The sequence below is a fragment of the Arvicanthis niloticus genome, chromosome 25 (genome assembly GCF_011762505.2).
Source record: "Arvicanthis niloticus isolate mArvNil1 chromosome 25, mArvNil1.pat.X, whole genome shotgun sequence".
In the NCBI taxonomy this organism is placed as follows: domain Eukaryota; kingdom Metazoa; phylum Chordata; class Mammalia; order Rodentia; family Muridae; genus Arvicanthis; species Arvicanthis niloticus.
The window spans coordinates 21,694,488-21,715,648 of NC_133433.1; the positions used below are offsets into that span (position 1 = coordinate 21,694,488).

The 21,161-nt window shown below is 40.8% G+C and overlaps 1 protein-coding gene across 13 annotated transcripts in view; it reads left to right on the forward strand.

The window, feature by feature from the left end:
* Asph (aspartate beta-hydroxylase) overlaps positions 1–21,161 on the forward strand; it is a 200,437-nt gene that overhangs the window by 51,427 nt on the left and 127,849 nt on the right. For 9 of the 13 annotated variants that reach the window (XM_076924217.1, XM_076924210.1, XM_076924213.1 and 6 more), the window contains 7 exons: positions 10,833–10,925; positions 13,496–13,570; positions 16,778–16,921; positions 17,999–18,031; positions 18,961–19,017; positions 20,520–20,567; positions 21,023–21,055. In XM_076924217.1, the coding sequence (XP_076780332.1) occupies positions 10,833–10,925; positions 13,496–13,570; positions 16,778–16,921; positions 17,999–18,031; positions 18,961–19,017; positions 20,520–20,567; positions 21,023–21,055 (483 nt within the window). Of the gene's footprint in view, positions 1–1,648; positions 2,950–10,832; positions 10,926–13,495; positions 13,571–16,777; positions 16,922–17,998; positions 18,032–18,960; positions 19,018–20,519; positions 20,568–21,022; positions 21,056–21,161 lie in introns of those variants that run through there. The other 4 variants (XM_076924220.1, XM_076924221.1, XM_076924223.1 and 1 more) reach the window with 2 other exon arrangements.

Here is a 21,161-nt window from a genome sequence, read left to right on the forward strand (position 1 = left end):
TGCATTAAAATTGCTATACCTGTGTGACAGTATATGTACACTAACATTGCATTATTACAGCCTGTATATCCTTACATGTAAACAATGATGCTCTTTGGGGGATGGCATGGAAGACATGCATGACTTTCTTTCAAAATCTTAGTACAGTTTTTGTGTGTGTGTGTAAGAACTTGGCATATTTGTAATTTCTTGTGTGTTTAAATCATTAATATATAAGACTTTTACTCTGGGATATGCAAGATTTTTAGTTTTCATTTTCAGTTTTAGGTTGTAAAAACTTTAAGTTTAAACTAGTATCTCTCCAAAAATAATTCCCAAGAAGAAGATTATTTATCATTTTATTTTTATATAAGCAATTTTGAACTAAATTGCCAGTAAATTATAATCCTGCCTCATGTAATGTTAATACAATTTAAGCATTAAGGATGTAATTTAAACAATACAGTGCAGAATAAGGCCTGACAGCAGTGTGTAAGCATCTTAAAATTTGCCATGCCATTTTCTGTTGCTCCACGAACAGCCCTGAAGTGGGATGCAGACTTGCAGACGGTTCTGTCTGAGTTTGACTCAGTATTTTTATAGGACTTTAATGAGGTTTTTGCTAATCGACTCTGAATAGACCACAAGGTACTGTCTTTTGTGAGTACCACATATCTAGATTTCAACTTGAATGTCCTTGTGTTACATGAATCTTAGACACAGTTTGTTAGGGCAGACAACTTTCACATTTAATCGATCTTTCATTTTGTTTGTGACTGTTTAATTGCTGCTTTATACAGTGAGAATCTTTTGTAACGTCCTGGTGAGAACAGAAAGTGAAATGTAAAGCTTTTGCTAAGTGCTCAGTTAAACGTTATAACATGTAGTGTGGAAAACAGTATTTTATCTGAGACTCGGAAGTATCTGCACTTCCCTTTTACTTTGCTCTCTCTCACTCTGAGAACCTGGAGGATGTGTTCATTGACTTGTGTGGCTTTCCACAAATTACCAGGGAAATGTACTTAAAGAAAAGAATACTGACTTTATGAAGTTGACTGTAAGCATAAGAAAATTCATTAAAAAATGCTATCATAAATGTTACAGATAATAAACTAAAAATTTATATATGTGGATTTTTTTTTGTGTGTGTGTGTGTTGTGAAGAATTAAGTGGTATTTAACTTACCTGTGTACCTTTATTCTGAAGGCCTGTAAATATAACTGTTAAGGGCATAACAAGTGTGTTTAAGCTGAAAGTCTTTTAGTTATTGTTTAAAAACAAGTTAAAGTTTGTTTTCTTAGTGCCTGTGGTCCTTTACTTATGACATTATAGTCAGGAGTGAACTGTACACTGCCCTAATGGATGGGCTCACCTTGTTAATGTTGCATGCCAGCCTGTGTTAACACAAGTCAAGCCATATTTTAAGCTGAAAAAATAGGATGAAATAGTTCCAGAATTTATTTCATAGCTAATACTTTATAGAGGTTTATATTTCTTTTTACGAAACATTTGAGATAGTCGATTAACTTCCTGAAGGAGAGAGTTCCAGTGGCCAAGGTGGGTGGGACCAGGGCAGTGCATCTAACAAATGTATCTAACAAATGCATCTTCTGTGGTTTAAGAGGTGTGGTCAGTAAACATTTTTTCCTTTGGTTGGAAAATCTGAAAGCCAAAGAACCCACCAAAGAAGAGCTCAAGAAGGAGAGAGAGAAAGCTGTTCCTAGTAAGAATGAAGAGAGAAAAAGGGGGAAGAAGGAGCAGGAGGCTGGAAGCAAGGGGAAGAGGAAGACTAACTCAGAGACATCCCAGAAAGCATCCCCTGGAGGTAAGAGAGACAGAGACAAGGAAAAAGCCAGCTCAGACAAAAGTGCCAAGTCCAAGGAAAACTGGAAGAAAGCTGCAGAGACAAAGGCTGTTCCTAGTAAAGTGGCTTCCAGAGACAAAGACAGGAGAGGTAGAAGCTCCTCCGGGCATGCTCATGCCGCAAAGGAAAATGGCCAGAAGAGAAAGAACTGAAGGCCTGCTGTTAACACCCGGCAATGGGTGACCGACCGTCCTGACTTCAATTTGCTGCTAAAGGGCAGAGGAATTCTGGGATTGCTCTGACTGAGGAAATGATACATATTAGCCACCGAATGTGTTTATTGGTGCTCAAAAAGTAAATTCTGTGAAACAAGTATACTTTGTCATCTTCTCAGTTTCAAAACAATGAAAGTTTGTAAGTGTTATAAAATGTAATAACCTATTTTTATTGCTGTGTGTTTAATATGACTTCTAATGGTTTAAATCCTGTATAAATACTCCTATCGAGGTAAGTAAGAAAGACTCTGGAGATTTGAACAGTACTTATGTGCAGTGAGGTCCTCAGCTAGGCAGGGTCCTCTCTTTCTATTCTTTTCCTGCTTGTCTTGCCTGCCTCTCCCCAGCCCCCAGCTCTCCCATGTCAGCCCCAGGCTCCTGCCTCCCTCCTCATTCATTAGGCCTTTTGAAGTGTAGGCTCCTTCCAAGTTTGCTTTCCCTTCTGCCTCCATCTCTCCAGGTTCAACTCTCCCACCCTTATGCCTTGTCTCTTAACTTCCTGTCCACTCAGATCCCCTTAGTTACCCCTCCTCTGCTTACCTAGCTTCCTGTTTTTAACCCCTTCCTTCCATTACATAGACAACAACAACAAAAGCCAGAGAGCCAGTTCACCTCATACTGGACACATCATTCTGAGTTTGTGCGTTGTCAAGAATTAAAAAGTTTTATCTAGGAGAGCATTTCGAAATGCTTTTATTTATGTTAGCATCATTGAAAGACTTTGACTTCACTGAGGTACTTGTGTGGTTCACTGTTTTTCAGTTGTTGTGGTTAGATGGCATACATTCTTATGTTTGTATAATGATTACTTACCATTTCCAAACAACCACAAATTTGAGATCAAACTTCTTAGCCCATCGTAAATAATTAATAAAGGAAATATTAATGAGAGAGACATTTTTACAAATGTGTGTTGGTCTGTGCATGATGCTTTAATTTATCTTTAGATTACATATTGGTTAAAAAGCCTGACCAGGTATAGTGGGTGCCTCATGCCTGTAATCCCAACATTGAGAGATGGAAGCAGGAGGACCAGGAGTTTGAGGTCATCCTTGGCTACATACAGAAGCCTGTCTGGGCTATGTCAAGATCCTGTCTCACACCACACACACACACACACACACACACACACACACACACACTAATAAACTAAAATAAAAAGTTGATAATAGAATAAATAATTTTATCAGAAAGGCTTTAATTTTTAAAAATAACTTTTTACATTTCCTATGAAGAGATTTGAAATAGAAATGTTTTTGGCCTAGTTAAAAGGCATTAAAACCAGATATAAGTAAGCTTAAATGTAGAACAAACATTTATTTATTTTTTCTCCTTAAAAACCAACAGTGTTTGCTGCTTATAAGCAGCTAAGTATGAAACTGTGAGAAATCCCAGGTCACTTAAAGGAATCACCAAAGGAGACTTTCTGGACATATACCAAGATCTCTGTTATATTCTTGGCCCAAAGAAATTACACTATGTGATGACTTGATTCTCTGTGTTGGTTAGTCAGGATATTTTGTTTTGTTTTGTAATTTTTTTCATCAAATACCAAACCACATATACACAAAATCAGGGGGTCTGTGTCTCCACTGACTGTAGCTTCAGATTGATGGCGATGCCAGCTCAGATCTCCGATGAGAAATTCTTCTGGTTCGATTTCCAAACTCCTGGTCATGCTAATTTGGCCCATTTTATTCCTTGCAAGACACAACCATGTGGTACGCAAGGAGACTTTGGCAGGCCTCAGAGACATGGCTTTAGTTTTCTGGAGAGTTCTTGTGGAACAAACTCCCTGGGAGGTTCTATTGAACATTCTTTTTAGACCACTTGGTTTTTGAAACAGGGATGTGGGGTGGGGCATGAATGAGTGATAAAGTGTTTTAACATTTTCCATTCACAAATGGACTTCCAGGACAATAGAACTTGTGATGATAATGGAAACCTACCATGCATAACAGTTTCAGTATCTTCAAATGTATCCTGGTGCTAGATTTTTCTGCAAGATACATGATTTATTTGTTTTTAAAGTACTTGCAAGAAATTTAATGATGTTTTTCCACAGGCGATTTCCCTCCACTTACCAGAGAAGGGCACAGCATTTACTGACAGAGAAGGGAGGCATTTTTATTAATTTTACCTTGGTTTTGAAGTTCAGTGAAAAGGGAGTTTAAAGTGTAGAAACGCTCAGTTCTAGGCAGTGGGGGGGGGGGGGGGCTCTAGGAAAAGGACCAGCATTGGGAAGATGCTGTAAGCATCTTTAGATCTAGAAGGACTTCTTCCTCTGAACAGCAGCATCCAGGAACTGGAAGAGAACGGCCCACGGGCAGTCACAGGTGAAGTGGCTCACAGCACCCAGCAGACACACTGACAGGTTCCTAAGCACTTTACATTTTGGAGAACGTTTGTGAGTCGAGACTGGATCTACTCTCCCTCTCTCTCCTTTCCCGTCAGTCTCTCCTTTCTCTCTAGCATACAAATGGCTAAACTGAGTTTTTGGCATTCCCATCTGGTTATACGTAATGCTAATTGTATTAGTACCCACGGTTCAGTTACAGAGCAAGATAAACCTGGTGGTGACTGAGGTTGAAGATTCTGTTTCATTCCCAGATTTACTCGTGTTTATTAACATGGCAGTTCCTATTCCTCATATTGCTATCTGAGGATAAATACGTCCTATGACTACAGTAGAAGTCAGCTAAACACAACCTATGATTCTCTGTAGCTAGGAAACAAGACTTTTGGGGATACACTTGAAAAGCAAATGTATTTTCTGAGATAATGCTGTAAAGCTTTTTAAAAATGACATTGCATTTACTTTATTTAAACCTTGGAGAGCCATTACATTTGAGGAACAGATATCCTTTTGTTTGTTTGTTTGTTTTGTTTTTTTGTCTTTTGTTTTTGTTTTTTGAGACAGGGTTTCTCTGTGTAGCCCTGGCTGTCCTGGAACTCACTCTGTAGACAAGGCTGGCCTCAAACTCAGAAATCCTCCTGCCTCTGCCTCCCAAATGCTGGGACTAAAGGTGTGCACCACCACCACCTGGCGAGGAACAGATATCCTTAAAGATTGCTTTCTAAAAATGCCTTTAAGCAAGTCAGCATTTCTAAGAATCTCTTTTTCTCATTGTCTAACCTTCAGATGACACTGTTTCAAAGTGTTGTATCATCAGCGTCAGCTCTCTCCTCTGTTGGCATTTACCTGGCTGGTAGTGTTCCCTGTGAATTTCAGTGTGTTTAACTTCATGTCATGTATAATCAGTTTCCTGAGTCTGACTTCGTGCTTGGTTTACATGGTCTAATGAGACATCCATCAGTAGGCATAGCTGTTTGTATCACTCTGCAGAGCTGTGTGAATTCTTGAGGTTGACAGAGAATGTCCTATGCTAGAACTGCTTTACCCCCCACCCCCCATTCTTAACCTCTGTAGTTCTGATTCCTGTGGGGGATAAGAATCCTCCTTAGGTCTTTCCATTGATTGAATGAAAGGGAATAAACAATTATGATTACCTATTTTAGGTTATCTGTAGTCCTTTTCCGAATGCTGGGTGTGTCGTCTCTCCTTATCTATTTCGTCATCCGCTAATGCCATTTGGAAACATTCTCAAAATCTATGCCATGAGTGAATAATTGCAACACAACATACATGTTGGCACTTGTAGTTTTTCTCCTTTGTTGGTATGTTGTGACACCTGTGTCAGAGTGGCTTCGAGAGCCCATGTAGGCTGAATATGTGTGAGTCTTGGCTCCTCAGAGACTTGGCTTCTCTTCTGAAGAACATTGATGATAATGGGCCCATGGAATCTCAGCGAGGAGCCAGAGAGAGAGGCATGAGAGCAATGGTTCCATTCTTTCTTCTGTGGACACTCGAGACAAGTGTCTATGTTCTCAATCCTTTGTAATACATGTCTTCAGGAATGGCTCAGCTGAAATCGTATTTTTTCCTGAACTAAGGGCTACAGAAAATACTAATGAATGTGGTACCTGTGAGCCTGTGTTTGGAGCTCTATGTCTATGACTGTAACCCAGAAACAGGATTTAAAAGATTTGACCTTCAGTCAGCCACATGTGAGAGAAAAGTCTAAGTTTTGAACGCAGAACATTTTTTTCTGCCAAGGAACTTCATACTCTGTGGGGGTTGTCAGTGAAAACATATTCAACCACAAATGTCTGGTTCAGCATATGTCAGTTACTGTGTTACCATGAAAATATTTGTTAATCCTCATGAAGTGAGAACATGGGGATTTGCCATTGTTTAGGGATAGTCTCCTGGATTCTTTTGGTTACATGGGTAAGTCTGAGATAGATAACTTTGATATCTCATACCATTGTGAGGTCTCGGAGAAAGAGGTTAGGTGGTTATTTAGTTGTAGCTACTAAGACTTTGGGCCTCTGTGCTCATCTCCAGGCCCTTCCTGAACAATGTCTTCCCTCTCAGACGGTCATGCACTCCTGGTCAGGTGAAACCGTATGTATGGGTCTAGGATTGCTGCAAGCGATGAGACCTGAGTGTCCACTGTTACAGTGTGGGTGAAGGAACACTGCTTCCCCGGGAAGGAAATCCCTCTCCCTAGGGGAGGCAGAGAGACCCGAGGCAGGCAATGATCCCACACTGCTGCTTCACGATAGGCTGGCAGGTTCGGCATTGGTTTCCATTTCTTGCCTCCTCCTTTTTTTGCCTCTGCCCCAATATAGAGATTTGAACAAGACTGGCCAGAATGGATATTTTACTGTAAGAAACCATGGGACAGAGATCCCATCCTGACCCTTGACCTGCAGGAATTTTAGACAAGGAAAGAATATGATGAGATGTCAATATAATGATAAATATAGCCAGGTTTGCTTTGTTGTGAGTTTTCAGTTTCTTCCTGGTCTATCTGAAGAGAACATTTTTATTATTAGGAAGCTGAAGGGTGAGTATTATATGGCAGATATAGTTTCATAAAACCAGTTTTTTCAGAGTATTGGGGATTAAATGCAGACCCTACCAATGCTTAAACAAAGGCTAGTCCTTAATTCTTTTTGTTCTTATTTTGAGGTGCTGGCTGTCACCTGTACCTCAGGCTGGCCTTGGTCTTGCATCCTTCTGATCTTACCATAACCTCCTGAGATTATAGACATGTACCACTACCCCAGGTTTTATGAAAAATCAGAGAAAAAAATCCTCAGTAGTAAACAGCAGTCTCATATCCTACTTGCCCAAGGATATAACCACATAACCTATTAAAAAATAGGTTTTTATTATTTAATTTGACTTGATTTTTTTTTCACAGACATCAAATTTCTGCAAGAGGTTTTACATTTGTAAGGTCTATTTACAGCTTTTGTTATTTGTGATAGTGATGTTTTCTAAATGTTGCAACAGTGTTTCTCACTCTCTGACTCACTCTCACTTGACAGTCTGTCACCCCCCACCCCCACCTCCCCTCGGAGAATCTGCAGTGTCACTGAGAATCTGCAGTGTCACTGACTTGCTCAGGGAGATGGGCTGTCAGGTGGTCAGAGTCCCCCTAGTGAAATGCTTGAGTGAAGGGCTGAGGTAGTAAAACAAAGTCTAGGCCATGCTCCGGTGGCAGTTTCCTCTGCCAAGAATACCCTCGGGAGGGACCCAGCCCCGCTGGCACATTTATACCTACACTGTGTGGCTTCCCTGGGAGGCTGGGTGCCGTGCCACAAGCCGCAGTGCCCAGCTCCCGTTCCCCCTTGCCCTCATTCTGTGACTTGCACAGTACCTGGCCAGTAACCAACAGTCTATAGCCAGTGTTTGTCCGCCGAATGAGGAATATGCACAGTAGATAAGCTGAAAGGTCTTAAGTCTTTAAAGACAGTTGGAGGCCTTTAGATGAGAAACATTAGCTTTCTAAAAGAAAAGCCAAGAAAAACTTCAGTAACTGCAATTTTTAACTGTTCCTATCGCTATGTGTACAAGGAGGAGTAGGGCAGGAAATTTGTTTCTTGAATAAATAAAAAAGTAATTTGGGGCCATAAAATTTCTCACAGTTTTACTGGGTCTAAATGATCTGTCTTTAAAAATCTTAAGGGATACTGGTTTTCCTCCCTCTTTCTTGGTGGAAATCAAAGGTGTATTGAGGACCAGTTGCTGGAGGTAAGGTCCGGATGTACCCTGCTTAGTTCAGGCACCAGAGCTCATCCACACTTGGGTGCTGGGAACTCCCTTAGTTCTTTACTTGTTCCTGTGATGATAAGGAGAGGACACTCTGTCTAGTCCTGGTGGAGTCACCTTGCTGGTCCTGAATCTAGACTGTTAGGAAGGAGCCTTATTGTCAGTAATTGTACAGTGGCATACATTTCCGTTTTCTGCATTTTTGTCTTTCCTGGATCTAAAGATCCCTTGAATAAAGAGCATCCCTATTTTATCAAGGGGACAGTTTTTGGTTCTGGTGACCTCAGACTCTTGCTTAGTTCTGAAACTAATGGTATACTTAGTAAGATCTGCATTCACTGACTATACAGGGCAAGAACAAGAAGAAACTTCAGCATGGTTGGTTAGCAGCTATGCCATTTTGGTGTATTGAGTTCTTGGAATATCTGTTGGGTTTCGTGCGCTTGTTAGTCTTTTTCTCGGGATGCATTGATGTGTCTGGTTAGGCCATCTGTATGTGGAGCAGGGGCTTGCCTTGGCACTCGTTCTTCACAAGTGACAGTGCCTAGAGGAACCTGGAGGGGTAAGATCAAAATTTCTCCCAGCCTCGACATCATGGAGTGTTAGTACACTGAAGACTAAATATTTTTTTTTAAAAAAGTCTTAGGTTTTAACTTTATGTAGAATTTCTGTTGGGTTGGGTATGATTAGTAACTAGAGATGACAGGAACTGTCCAGTAGAAAGTGTATAGGTGATTATAGACAGTATCCCACTTTTGTAAGGGACTTGAACATCTTTGGATTTTGGTATCTCAGAGGTCCTCAGTCTGATCCTTCATGGATACCAAAGACCAGAGTAATTCTTAGGAAAGGTGATTCATTCTTCTTGGACGGAAGAGACCTGGTATCCTAGGGCATTTCTGTGTTTAAACTTTGCCTTCCTTTCCTGCCTCATTGACTCAAGCTTCTAAGTTTGCTCTTCTGTTGCCCGAGGATTGTAGTGTAGCTCATGGCCCTCCCTGCCCTTCTGACCTTTAGGAGTCTGTTGAGATCCAGTTGCTAAGCACTTTTCCTTATGTTGCCCTCTTGTTGCAGTTTCTCCATAACATCTGTTCCACCTAAGTAGTTTCTGCTTTCTGTGTTTTTAACTTGTTCCCTCTGGAAGGCTTGTATTGCACATGTTCACTTACCCACACTCTCAGCAAATGAACTGGTTTGAAATCTTTTTTATACTTAGATTACACTAATGTGTAGAACACGCAGTGTGTGATGGTGGTGTGCACAGGGAGTGTTGAAATTGAGGAAATAGAAAATAGCCAGGCCTGTTTGTTGCTTTTGCAGTCTCTGTAAACAGAGTACAGAAGTGGCATCTGGCAGAGACAAGAATAAGAGGCCAGAATAAAAAAGTAAAACGCTTGAGTGGACGTAAGGGCATTAGCTGTACAGTGGTACCTAAGGTCTGCAGACTGTGAGAGCTGGCTTGACCTTTCACCGAGGGCCCCTGTGCACATCTTCCCAGATGCCATCCTCATCCAGCTCCCAGTGAGGGCAAAGCAGCTCAGGGGCTCAGCACACTTGGACTCTTAGTCCGGCCTTCGTTTCCTAAACAGCTGTATTAAGGACTTATCTAGTGTTCTGTTCCACATGTAACACATCAGAGCACTGACTTAGTGTTTATGTGGCTTTACAATCAGTATTCATGTTAACTTGCTCTCTGCCTTGTTTTTCTTACCTTTTATTTTTTTATTTTTTTATTTTTTTATTTTTAGGCTGGGTTTCTCTGTGTAGTACTGCCTGTCTATGAATTGCTTTGTAGACCATGCTGGCCTTGAACTCGTAGAGATTCACCTCCCTCTGCCCTCTGCCCTCTGCCCTCTGCCCTCTGCCCTCTGCCCTCTGCCCTCTGCCCTCTGCCCTCTGCCCTCTGCCCTCTGCCCTCTGCCCTCTGCCCTCTGCCCTCTTCCTCCCAAGTGCTGGGATTTAAGGCATGCCCCACCACTACCTAGTTTTTCTTACGTTTTTGGGGTTTTTTATTTATTTTTTTTTTATTGGATATTTTATTTACATTTCAGATGCCATCCCCTTTCCCCATCGCCCCCCCCCCAGAAAAACCCTATCCCATGCCCCCTTTTCCTTTTTGCATTTATACACTTTTAAAAAATGTTAATCAAAGGCTTTATATTAAACAGGAACTTTTTGATAACTTTGAGCTCCAGAAAAATAACATGGTTGCTTACAGGTGGTACTTTGCGAAACTTTGTGAAACATGTGATTTGTTTAAAACTCTAGTATTTCCTGAAGAAAAGTCAATTCAAGTCTGGAGTGTGCACAGCCCAGCTTCTGAGTGTCTTACGGTTCCTTCTGCTGGGCACTGAGCTCTGGCTTAGGAGGTACTCATCTTAAACAAGAGAGGAGCTGGGACTCACACTGATCTTCTTTTGGCAAGGCTAGACATGGTTATATTTATGAATGCCCTTTACAGAAAGTCGTAGCTACACTGAAGATCCTTGTGAGATAAGAGACCTTTACTCAGTTTTAAACGCAGTACTAGAAAGCCTGAGTTTCTTGTCCTACCAATCAAATGTTTGAAAGTTATTTTTTTTTTTCTGATTTAAAGTGTAAAGATGATTTTTAAAGAAGTCTTAGTTAACACTGTGAATAAAAAATGCAGGCCTTAAAGAACTATCTACTTCTGAGAGGACATTTCAGCCGGAGGAGGCAGAGACACAGGCTGAGCTGGAGGAGCAGGCCCCCGAGGGGGAAGGTAAGTAAGTGTTCCTGAATGCTCCAGGGCTGCTTGGCCTGCAGGTATCTTTGCAGTTACAAAGGCATGTCTCACCCAGTTGTCTGCATCGTTTATAAAACGAGCTACCATGTGTTCTATTCTGGAATTATAATAAATAATCTTGTAGTGGAAATGTGTGTAGGGTTGTTTTAATTTGTAATCAAAATTCCAAGGCACAAATTATTGTTGTCCATGGCCCATGACCATGCAGTTCGGAACAACAGAAGCCAAATGTGTCCTGACTCTCTTACCTTATTATATACAAAGTAAAACCAGACATAAGATTCGAGCAGGACTGAAGAGTTACTCCCATACCCGCCATGCCAAAGCCTCTGTAGACCTCCTTGTCATGCTGTTTCTGTCTCTGGTGGCTTCATATTATATCCATAAATGTACTTTGACTCATAGATTGGGCATACTGAAGTATTTTAATAAATTGGCACATAAAATTTTAATCTGTGACCATCATTTTCTGATTGTGCCATAGGAATTATAGAATATTAACTTCTGAAATTTGTCCCAATACTTAAGAAAATTGATTTCGTTGCGCCACCTATTGGAAGTGCTGGATATGACACTATTGGAAACTACAGGGCCCATGTACTAGTGAACACTACTGTTTGATTTTCTTTACTTCCTTCCTTTAAGGAATGATACAATAGTCTAAGTCTTATTATGTGTTCATTTCAGAACCTTAGGAGAATTTATTGTATTCCTCCCATGCCTGTGGAATTGGTATATGGCTCCAGAATCCGTAATACTTTTAAAAAAGGTTTTTAATTTAAATATTTCAATTTAACACATAATATTTTACTTTGTACTAAATAAATTTGTAGTTAAAAAATTAGTTTTAGAGCACAGAGTGGGTCTGAGATGTTCCACGTTCTTCCCTTTGGTTATTAGAATCACTCATATTCTCTGCAAACAATTGCTACCTCCCAACGCCCACTGTACTGTTAGTCCCATTTTTTCCCAACCTCTCGGCAGTGCCCCTTCCAGATTGCGTTCTGCTTTCTCAGATGTTCCCTTGGTGACATCTTAGTTCTTCTTTTCCTTCTCTGTCTGCTTCCATCTGTTTTACAAATACAGCCACTTATCTCTTATACAGTACAGTAAGATGGAGCCCTGGATGCCCTCCAAATGCCACCTCCCCCAACTTGTCTCTTCACTGTCATGACCACACTTGAAAAGTGTTGTGCCCCACACAGCATTGCCTTTTTACTTGATTTCCTCTTCATTCTTTAACATGTTGTAGCCCAGCATCTGCCTCTGCTCCATCTCCAAGGGAGAAGAAAGTCATGTAGATAATCAGAAATGAAGTGCCAGGAAGAGCTCACCTAGTTAAAAACACGCACTGGTAACAGACGAGCCTGGGAAAGTGTGGAGGACCTGATTTGTAGTTCTCAAGTCATGGCGGCATCAGAGCCAGTAAGGAGCCAGGCATAGGAGCAGAGAATCCCCATGCCCCAGCTAGAAAACTTGTGGTCTCAAAGGAGCGGAGCACCCCTGCACCTTGGCTACCAACCTTCCTGTGATGCACTGGAGGCTTTCTCAGCATTTGTTAACTAGCCCAGTGAGGAGGCTGTCACAAACACCGAGAGAGAGTGAAGGAAGAGTAGAGATTATGGACCTGTGTAATTACATCAGGATATCAATATGGATGAGTAGTGAAGCAGAAATAGAAGATCTTTGTGCTTTAGAAATGTTTTAGTAAGTGCTTAGCATAGTGGTTAAACGCTTCCCCTGCCTAAACTTTGAATTTGTTCAGTCTGTCACTGGAGATCTGTGCTTTGTGGTTGCCATCTTTGGCATTACCCCGCATGAGCCACTGATGGTACCAGGATGAAGTCTAGCACCGTTATTCACCAACCCGCAGCAACGTTGTTGTAGAAACAGCTTGCTGTGTAATGGAGTATATCTTATAATCAGATAAGTGCTATGGTATTGTGGGAATGTCATCATTAATGGCCACTTTTATAAGTCATTATTACTTGAGTCTGGGGATCTGGCCTCCAGATACATTGTTCTGAAGCTGATAGCTCATTATTATTGTAAGCTTCATATTTGTGTTGACCAACCCTACTCACTAGGGTCCTCACACCACCAATGGTGGCTTCCCTCCCCTCAGGAGTTCCGAGTTGGTCACATTGTTTAGTGCGTATTAAATTTGGTCTTTCCCAGTACCCTTCTTTATGAAAAGTCTACCTTTGCTTCCAACATTAATGGGAATTTTATTAATTAAAAGTTAAAAGCATTTTCTCTTAGACTATTTTTAAAACAGAGACCTTATACCTAAATTAGTTTCTTTCTTTAAAAGTCTTTTGGAAAGTCTCTCAATGTTTACACCTACTGGGCAAATAAGGGCAATTTTAAGTGTCTGTGTTTGCTGATGTAGGGGAGTAAATAGCATATGGAGAGAAAAATACAGAGCCTCTTAGCCAAATGTAGTCATTGCAACATGTGTGTAAATGCTATATTTAAGTGTTGGGATTTCCTATTAATACTTAAGTATTATTTACTTATTTATTTATGATTTGTAATTATTTTAGAAGTCCAGAATGCTGAAGATGAAGTAAAAGAACCACTTCAGTCCCTTCTCCGGGAATCAGTACACGCAGACCATGGTATGAATTCAATTCTGTTTTACACAAGTTCCTAAAATAGTTGGGTTTCTATAACTACATTCCAAGTAATTATAGACTAACTATTACTTTGAGGGGGAATACTGGATATACTTTCCAAAATCCCACCTCACTGTGAAGGACTTTTATGGACATGTTTAATTTAAAAATCATATCAATAAATAAACATAAATAATTCAAGGCCTGGGTTTTATCAAGAATAAATGGAGAGTCAGAGTGGAGTGACCAACACAGGCCAGCGGGCTCGGGTAGCTTGTCGTAGAGTGGTCCTCCATCCTTGGGAGCCGTCATCTATGCCTGTGTGCATCAGAGACCAAATTTAAAGTCAGCATGGCTCATGAATGTCAGTTCTACAAGGGTTGGGGTGCAGACTGGTCCCAGGAGCTAAGGCGTGTGTGAGGAACAGCTACCTGGAGAGGGAAAAATCCACTCTCAGGCCGAGTTCCCTGCCTCACTTTCTTGGGTCAGTCTTATATCCAGAGAGAGATTTTCTGCATAGACAGTTACACAGGTGGTTCATGGCTTCAGACATCATTTAAGTGTTGCTACTCCTGTACATGTCACCAGTGAGTCTTTAGAAGCCTTACTATACCCAGGTACAGCTTCATTTGGGGATGCTGTGGGTGCCTCAGACTGCAGCTGTGCCTAGCATAGACTTTCCTTCCCATGCAGTCTCAGGTCCTCATTAGCCCTTTTCAAGCCAATTGCGCTCACTTGAGCTTTTTATACACTCGGTAATGTCTTTGCCAGGTCTGTAGTGGCTCAAGTTAAAACTCCATGTGTTCTCCATGACTTCTTTGCTCTTCTAGCTGCAAGCCCTGTCCAAGTTGCTCTTAACACATGTTCTGACTCTTGTTCCTCCTTGTCATTTCTAGGCATGGCCCTGCAGTGGCATTTGTCTTGGTGTGTTTCTGTTCTCTCTTCTTCGTGCTGTGTTGCGTGTTGCCTTATCAGTTAGGCATTTTCGCACAGTCTCTTGCACAGCTGTCTCTGTCTCTTAAAATAATTGTATCTTGTCTGTCCTAGGGCCTTTGCATCTGCCCTGTCATCTGCTTGGGTGTTTCTCGTTCCTACCTCATCTTCACACCTCATCAGACTGAGCTTGGCCTCCTTAGGCCTTTTATCATGAACCTCGTTGCTGTACTGTATCTGCCATGTATTAGCTGTGTGCCTTGAGCACAGTCCCTGCTGTTTTAGAGTTGTGTAGCAGCATCAGCTGTCTGGAGAAAATGCTATTATAGCACAGAGGGCTGGAGTGAGTCCAGGATGTGTTTTCTTTTCCTCGCACATGGCTGACACTGGCTCAGCACTAGACTCAAAGTCACTGGACAGTGCTTTCATGGTTTCTCTAGTGGGAACAATGACATGTTCATTGAACAGCAGTGCTGACTGGTAGTGATGCAAATCACAGAACTTCTGGATGGGATGAAGGGAGAAGAGATGAGGACTGTACCTAGTAGAGTCCCATCGTTCCCAGAAATTGCACTTGGTGAGTGGTTTGCTGAGTAGCAGATCTGAAAGGAGGAGAGACTCCAGAGCAGGTGGTGATGAGAGATGGGAAGCAGATCCTGGTCACCCTCCTGTAGCTCTCTGAGAACCCTTGCAATCTGTGAAAACAAAAATAGTATTGAACCTCACCCTATTGCTGAACCCTGCCCCCATCTTTATCATGTACCATGGCTGTAATTTCTTCTGTTAAAGGTACAATAGCAAAATGAACACCATTTTTGCACCAACATTAAGATTTTATAGCTATCTCAAATTCTTCCTTCCTCCCTCCCGCCCTTCCTTCCTCCCTCCCTCCCTCCCTTCCTTCCTCCCTCCCTCCCTCCCTTCCTTCCTTTCCTTCCCTTCCTTTCCTTCCTTTCTTCTTTTCCTTTCTTTCCTTCCTTTCCTTCTTTTCTTCCTTCCTTCCTTCCTTCTTTCCTTTTCTTTTTAAAAAGTCAATTATAAAAACACTGTATGTGTATTATTCCTTGGCATAGCCAACATCACTGTTCTTGTGCTTTGGTGCCATTATTAAGTTAAATAAGGGTGACACATGGGTGCTAGATGACAAACTGCCAGGTTGTGTGTACAGTGTTGATGAGCCTGGACCAGAGGATGATTCATATCCCTAGTGGGATGGAACGGCAACTTCTATAAAAGTCTCTACATAAATAGGTCAATATATGATTCAGTGAAACCCAACACTACCATGCCACACTATGCAGAATAACTAAAGAGGGATTCCTGTGGTCATGGATGGTTCAATAGCAGTAGAAAGAATCCTTCTGTTTCTATAGTAATCACAGTGGTAATGACCACAGCGAGATACTTCTGATGGGCCAGGCATATTTCTAACTATTTTCACTCTCTTATTGATGCTATGAATAGATCATTATTATTCCAATTTTGTGGAAGGGAATCTCAAGCATGGAGTAGGCAATTTGTCTGCACTCAAACAGCTGGCTTAAAAAGCCTAAATCCTGCTGCCTCCTGAGACTCCAGACTTCCAAATACAGCCTATTCCAACTCACTCAGCTTTTTCAACTGAAGCATTGTTTACAAAAAGAAATCCGCCAGAAGCCATGTCATTGTGGGGTAATTTGAGGGAAGGTCATATTCAAAATTAAATTGAAATGGAATAATGTCACAGATTCACTCAGATTCACTCAGTATATCCTAAAAAAGAACTCAGCAATTAACTTTACATCTCTGCTAACGAAAACGCTAAGCCTAAGTCAGTTTGGATACACAATGTGAGGTGTTTCTGTGGTGTAGCAATGTGATTGAGAACGTAGCCAGCTGCTCTCCGCATTAAAGCATTTGAGTTGTCAATTATTGCTACATGGAATTTGCCAGTTCTCAGTAAAAGGTCTCAATGTAACCTTTTTCATGACTCAGGTATTATAAAAGAGATGTGTGTATTCATAATTACAATTTAATTTATTTGTTCATCATATTTAGGAGCATCTCCATTGGCTAGTCATAGTCCTACCTGCTTAGTATTCAGTATGAGCAACACGGCGAGGTGCCTGTCCTCCAGAAGTGACTTTCAGACAGACTGGCACTGGCCAGAGTGAGAAAATATCTTTAGAGGGGACAGTGGCAGAGGCTCATGGCTGGCTGCAGATGAGTCTGTCTAGGTAGGCTGCCACTGTGGGTCCTTACTGTTCCCCTCGGTCACTGTATTTCTCCTTGTTGAAGACGTCGAAGCAGATGGGCCAGCCGGAGAATCACAGCCAGAGGTGGTGGACTTCCTCACGGTGACTGACAGGGTTGAGGACTTCCTCACAGTGACTGACAGTGATGACAGATTTGAGGACCTGGAACCCGGGACAGTTCATGAAGGTAGAACACATTTGTGTTAGACTAGTTGATCCTTTATAGTGTAATTACTAAAAATATCCTAAAATCCCTTTAAGAGCAACATTTAATTTTATCTAAATATTTGGAAGATGAACCTAAATACTTCAAAGTGTATAAAGTATTCTCTAAAAGCAAACGGATACCCGATTTGTTTGAAAGCCTGAAAGAAACTCATTAATAAGTAGGTTTCTGATAATAGTAAGTGCAGACTTTCCCCGTATTGCCCCACCTCAGTGCTATGTGTCATATGAAGTTCAAGTCATGATGGACTGTGCTTCCACTCTGTCCATGGCTTTTGTTCCAGCAACACTGTCTCCCCTGCTGCTGAGTGCAATCTGTAGCGTCCACAGCACATGTTCCTAGACAGTCTTAAGTAGTCAGGAATCAAGTGTTTTCATCTTGAGGAGAATTCACTAGTTTCTAGAACACTTACTCCCAGCACTCAGGAGGCAGAGGCAGGTGGCTCTCTGTGAGTTCTAAGCCATCCTAGTCTCTGTAGAGTGCTACACCAGCGAGAGGCACCTAGTGAGACTTTGTCTGAAAACAAAGTAACAAAACCAACCAGCAGCCATTTTTTTTTTGAAAAAAAAAAAAAAAAAAAAAGACATTCTTCTTTCTCTATGCAAAGGTACCCCAGCCCCAATTCTTGTTTATGTTTTTATCTGTAGACATGCAGTTTTTACTTTAGAGAGTGGTGGGACAGAGGTAGTGAATAGAATGCCACAGAGGCATGTGAAATGGATTAGCCATCAGCACCTCTCCTGGGATTAGGACTTGTCCTTGTGGGTCACTGCATGAATTAATTGCCCGAGAGATTTGGGTGTGTGTCAACACTGGTATTGTTGACTGGATACAGTAAGAGAATGTTGTGGTGTAAAGTGTAGCAATAAAATTATGGATATTTATTGATATTTCCATCTTTATTTTAAAAGTTTCATAATAAAATCAGTGAAAAGCATTGGATTTACCTGAATTATTCAAATATACATATAAAGAGATATTGCCTATCCATATACTATATATGAGAATAGTAATATCAACACAATATTTTCTTTTCAGAAGCTGAGGACAGTTACCATATGGAAGAGACAGGTGAGATTTTTATTAGTCTTTATTAGTTAGAGTGAATCTTCTAAGAGTCTCATGAGATAAAAATAAAATACTATTTATTATTTTTAAAAAATACTTAATATATCACATGATCTATAGCTAATAGTATTATTTGTGTTTTTTATATATTCATTTCCTGAATATAAATCCCAAGTAGTGGAATTACTCTGTCAAAATATACAAGGGAACTGTGTTGGGTTTTGATGGTATATACCTTTAATTTCAGACATATTGTTCAAAACTCCCCTGGGTTATATAGTGAGACCTTGTCAACAACACACACACACACACACACACACACACACACACACACACACACAAACGTATACACACATTTACCCTACTACTACCAGCAACTCCACCACCACCACCACCAAAACCAAACTGAGCACTGTGCACCACACCTATAATCCCCGCACCCCCCAGCAACTAGCAGGCTGAGGCAAGAGAATTGCCATGAGTTTGAAAGCAGCCTGGAATATAAATATAAAGTAAGACATGTCTCAACCAAAACAAAACGAAAGAGAAAAAAAATAAACAAAAACAAAGCAATGCATATGCATGTTTTATAGCCTTAAAGTATGAAGCCAGTGAAGCTCTTTGTCGTGTCGTCCTGTATGGCATGAACCCCAGAAAGCTTGGCAGTAGCTGGTGTAGGGCTGACCTGTGCTGTTCTTGGGTGCTCTGCCCGCATATGTTTTGAATTGCTGACTAGTTGAGTTTGTATGTGCCACATGAGAGCATAGCCTTGCTCCTCTGTGCCTACATTATAAATGAATCTATGTTGGAAGCTGCCTTATCTTTCCATTTGGCATTAAGTACAGTTCCTGCATGAGTCAACATAGTAGATTTTAGGTATGATATATAAACTTATTTGAGACATTTTAAATGTTCCATGTCCTAATTTATAGTATCACAGAACCATCCAAACGATCAGGAAGAGATGATGAGTGAACAGGAAAACTCAGGTATGTAAATATTAAAATTATCAGTGTATATCTTTGTGTGACTCCGGAAGACTCAATCCGGGTAAACGGTTTACTGTGATTCCCACAGAGGTCGCTTCATAATTCTTACAATTGTTTATGTTCCCTAGACCTTGGAGTTTTATGCATATCAGTTAACATGAAAAGGTAAACAAGGAGAAAAGGATGTGTTTCTTAAAGCATGATTGGGATTATTTGTTTATTTGTTTAACCAGGAGTACTAGAAACAGAAGTGAGGGGATGCCATACAGTCAGGAGGGGTACAGACCTTTACCATGGTACATTTTATTAAAGAGAATGGTAGTGTATGTGTTAGTTTTTATTGCTGTGAAAAAGCAACGTAATTTTTAAAGGATGAAAGATTTTTCAGTTTTGTAGCACAATGGCTTTCTTGGTGATGTTGTCATACACTTGTACAGAGCACATTCCATGTTTGCACATACCCTACCATCTACCTCTCGCCAGCTGCCCCACCCTTCTGCTTCCTTCTCTTTTTCCAAGTAAATAGTCCCCTTCTACTTCTGTTTTGTCTTCTCTCTTTTCTTTTCCTTTCTTCTCTTCACTTTCTTCTTCCCTTCCTCCCTTTTAAAATATAGTTTCCACATGAGAGAATCGTGTTTATCTTTCCGATTCTAGCTTACTTCACCTGATGATCTTCTCGTCAACCCATTTAATTCAAATGACATGGTTCTGCTCTCTATGGCTAAATAAAACATCAGTTTTTATTTATACACTCTGTCTATATCTAATCATTTGTTGGAGGATACCCAGGCTGATTCCACGACTTAGCTATTGTAAAGAGGGTAACAGGAAACATAAGTGTGTGGGTGTCTCCATTGTATACAGACTTAGATTCCTTAAGGTATGGATCCTGGAGTGGAATATCAGGATCTAACCAAGGAAGGGAGACTTCTCTTAGCTCATAGATTAAGGTTTTTATTATTATTTTTGTTGTTTTTGATGGTGATGCTGGGGTTTGAACCGAGGGCAAACATTCTGCCATGATGCTACTTCCCAGCCCAGAACCACATATCTCAGTATTGGGTTACTACTGACATTGCTTGAAACCTGAGACAGAGCAGCATGTTTTGCAGCAGGAGCAGAAGGCAGAGTGAGGCTACTCACATCATGGTAGCCAGGAAGCAACAAGCTCGGGAGGGGAGAGCAAGGTGTATTCAGAGACTTACCCACAGGTGATACAATGGCCCATTTCGTCCAGTAAGTCCCCAACTCCTAACACCATTCAGCTAGGAATGAACTGATGGATTAATCCGTTGATGGAGTTAACACTTAATGATCAATCCAATTAACAGTCAATAGTGTCACGGACGGGGCCAAGGCTTCCAACGCAGGAGTCTTTGTGGACATTTTATAACGAGACCACAACAGTATCTCTCTTAGAATTAATTCGTGACTCTTAGGGTGGTGTCTGTGATGTGCATGCTGTTTGCTGTTTGCCAAATCCCCCTTATTTTTCCTTTTAGATCACAGTGAAGCAGTGACGGATGCTGACGGGCTGCGGCAGCATGCAGGTATTACGCGAGCAGTGTCAGCCACTGCTAAATCATGGGGCACTCTTCTGGTCACTGTCTTTATTTGGTGGCTTTTTCTTTCAAAGAATAGATGCAGCGTTAGCAGGACCTTTTTTGTTTATTAAAAGAATATTCTGAGCTGCCTCATCTCCTACTGGCAGCCCCACTAACAGCTGACCACTTACTCCTAATGCTAACGTTTTATAGATTATTAGGAGGAAGTTTTATGAAAATCAATTTCCTTCTTTTACATTCATTCTCTTTGGGGCAAAGACACACATTTGTAACTGTAATATGAATTAGAGATCTGTATTTGAGGTAAGATTTTTAAGTATTTGTTTCTTTTTTCTTTAGTTACACAGCTTTACTGTTTTGCTTAATACTTATTTTGTTTTAAATTTTGATTTTCTTTCTTTCTTTCTTTCTTTCTTTCTTTTTTTTTTTTTTTTTTGCAGAGGAAGTAAGACACCAAGACTATGATGGACCAGGTTTGTAGATATTTCCTAATTTTTATGCCACTCATGTGTTTAAAGGTGTACCCATACTTCTAAGTATGACATATGGAGATTGTGTTTTATGCTGTAATTGTCATGC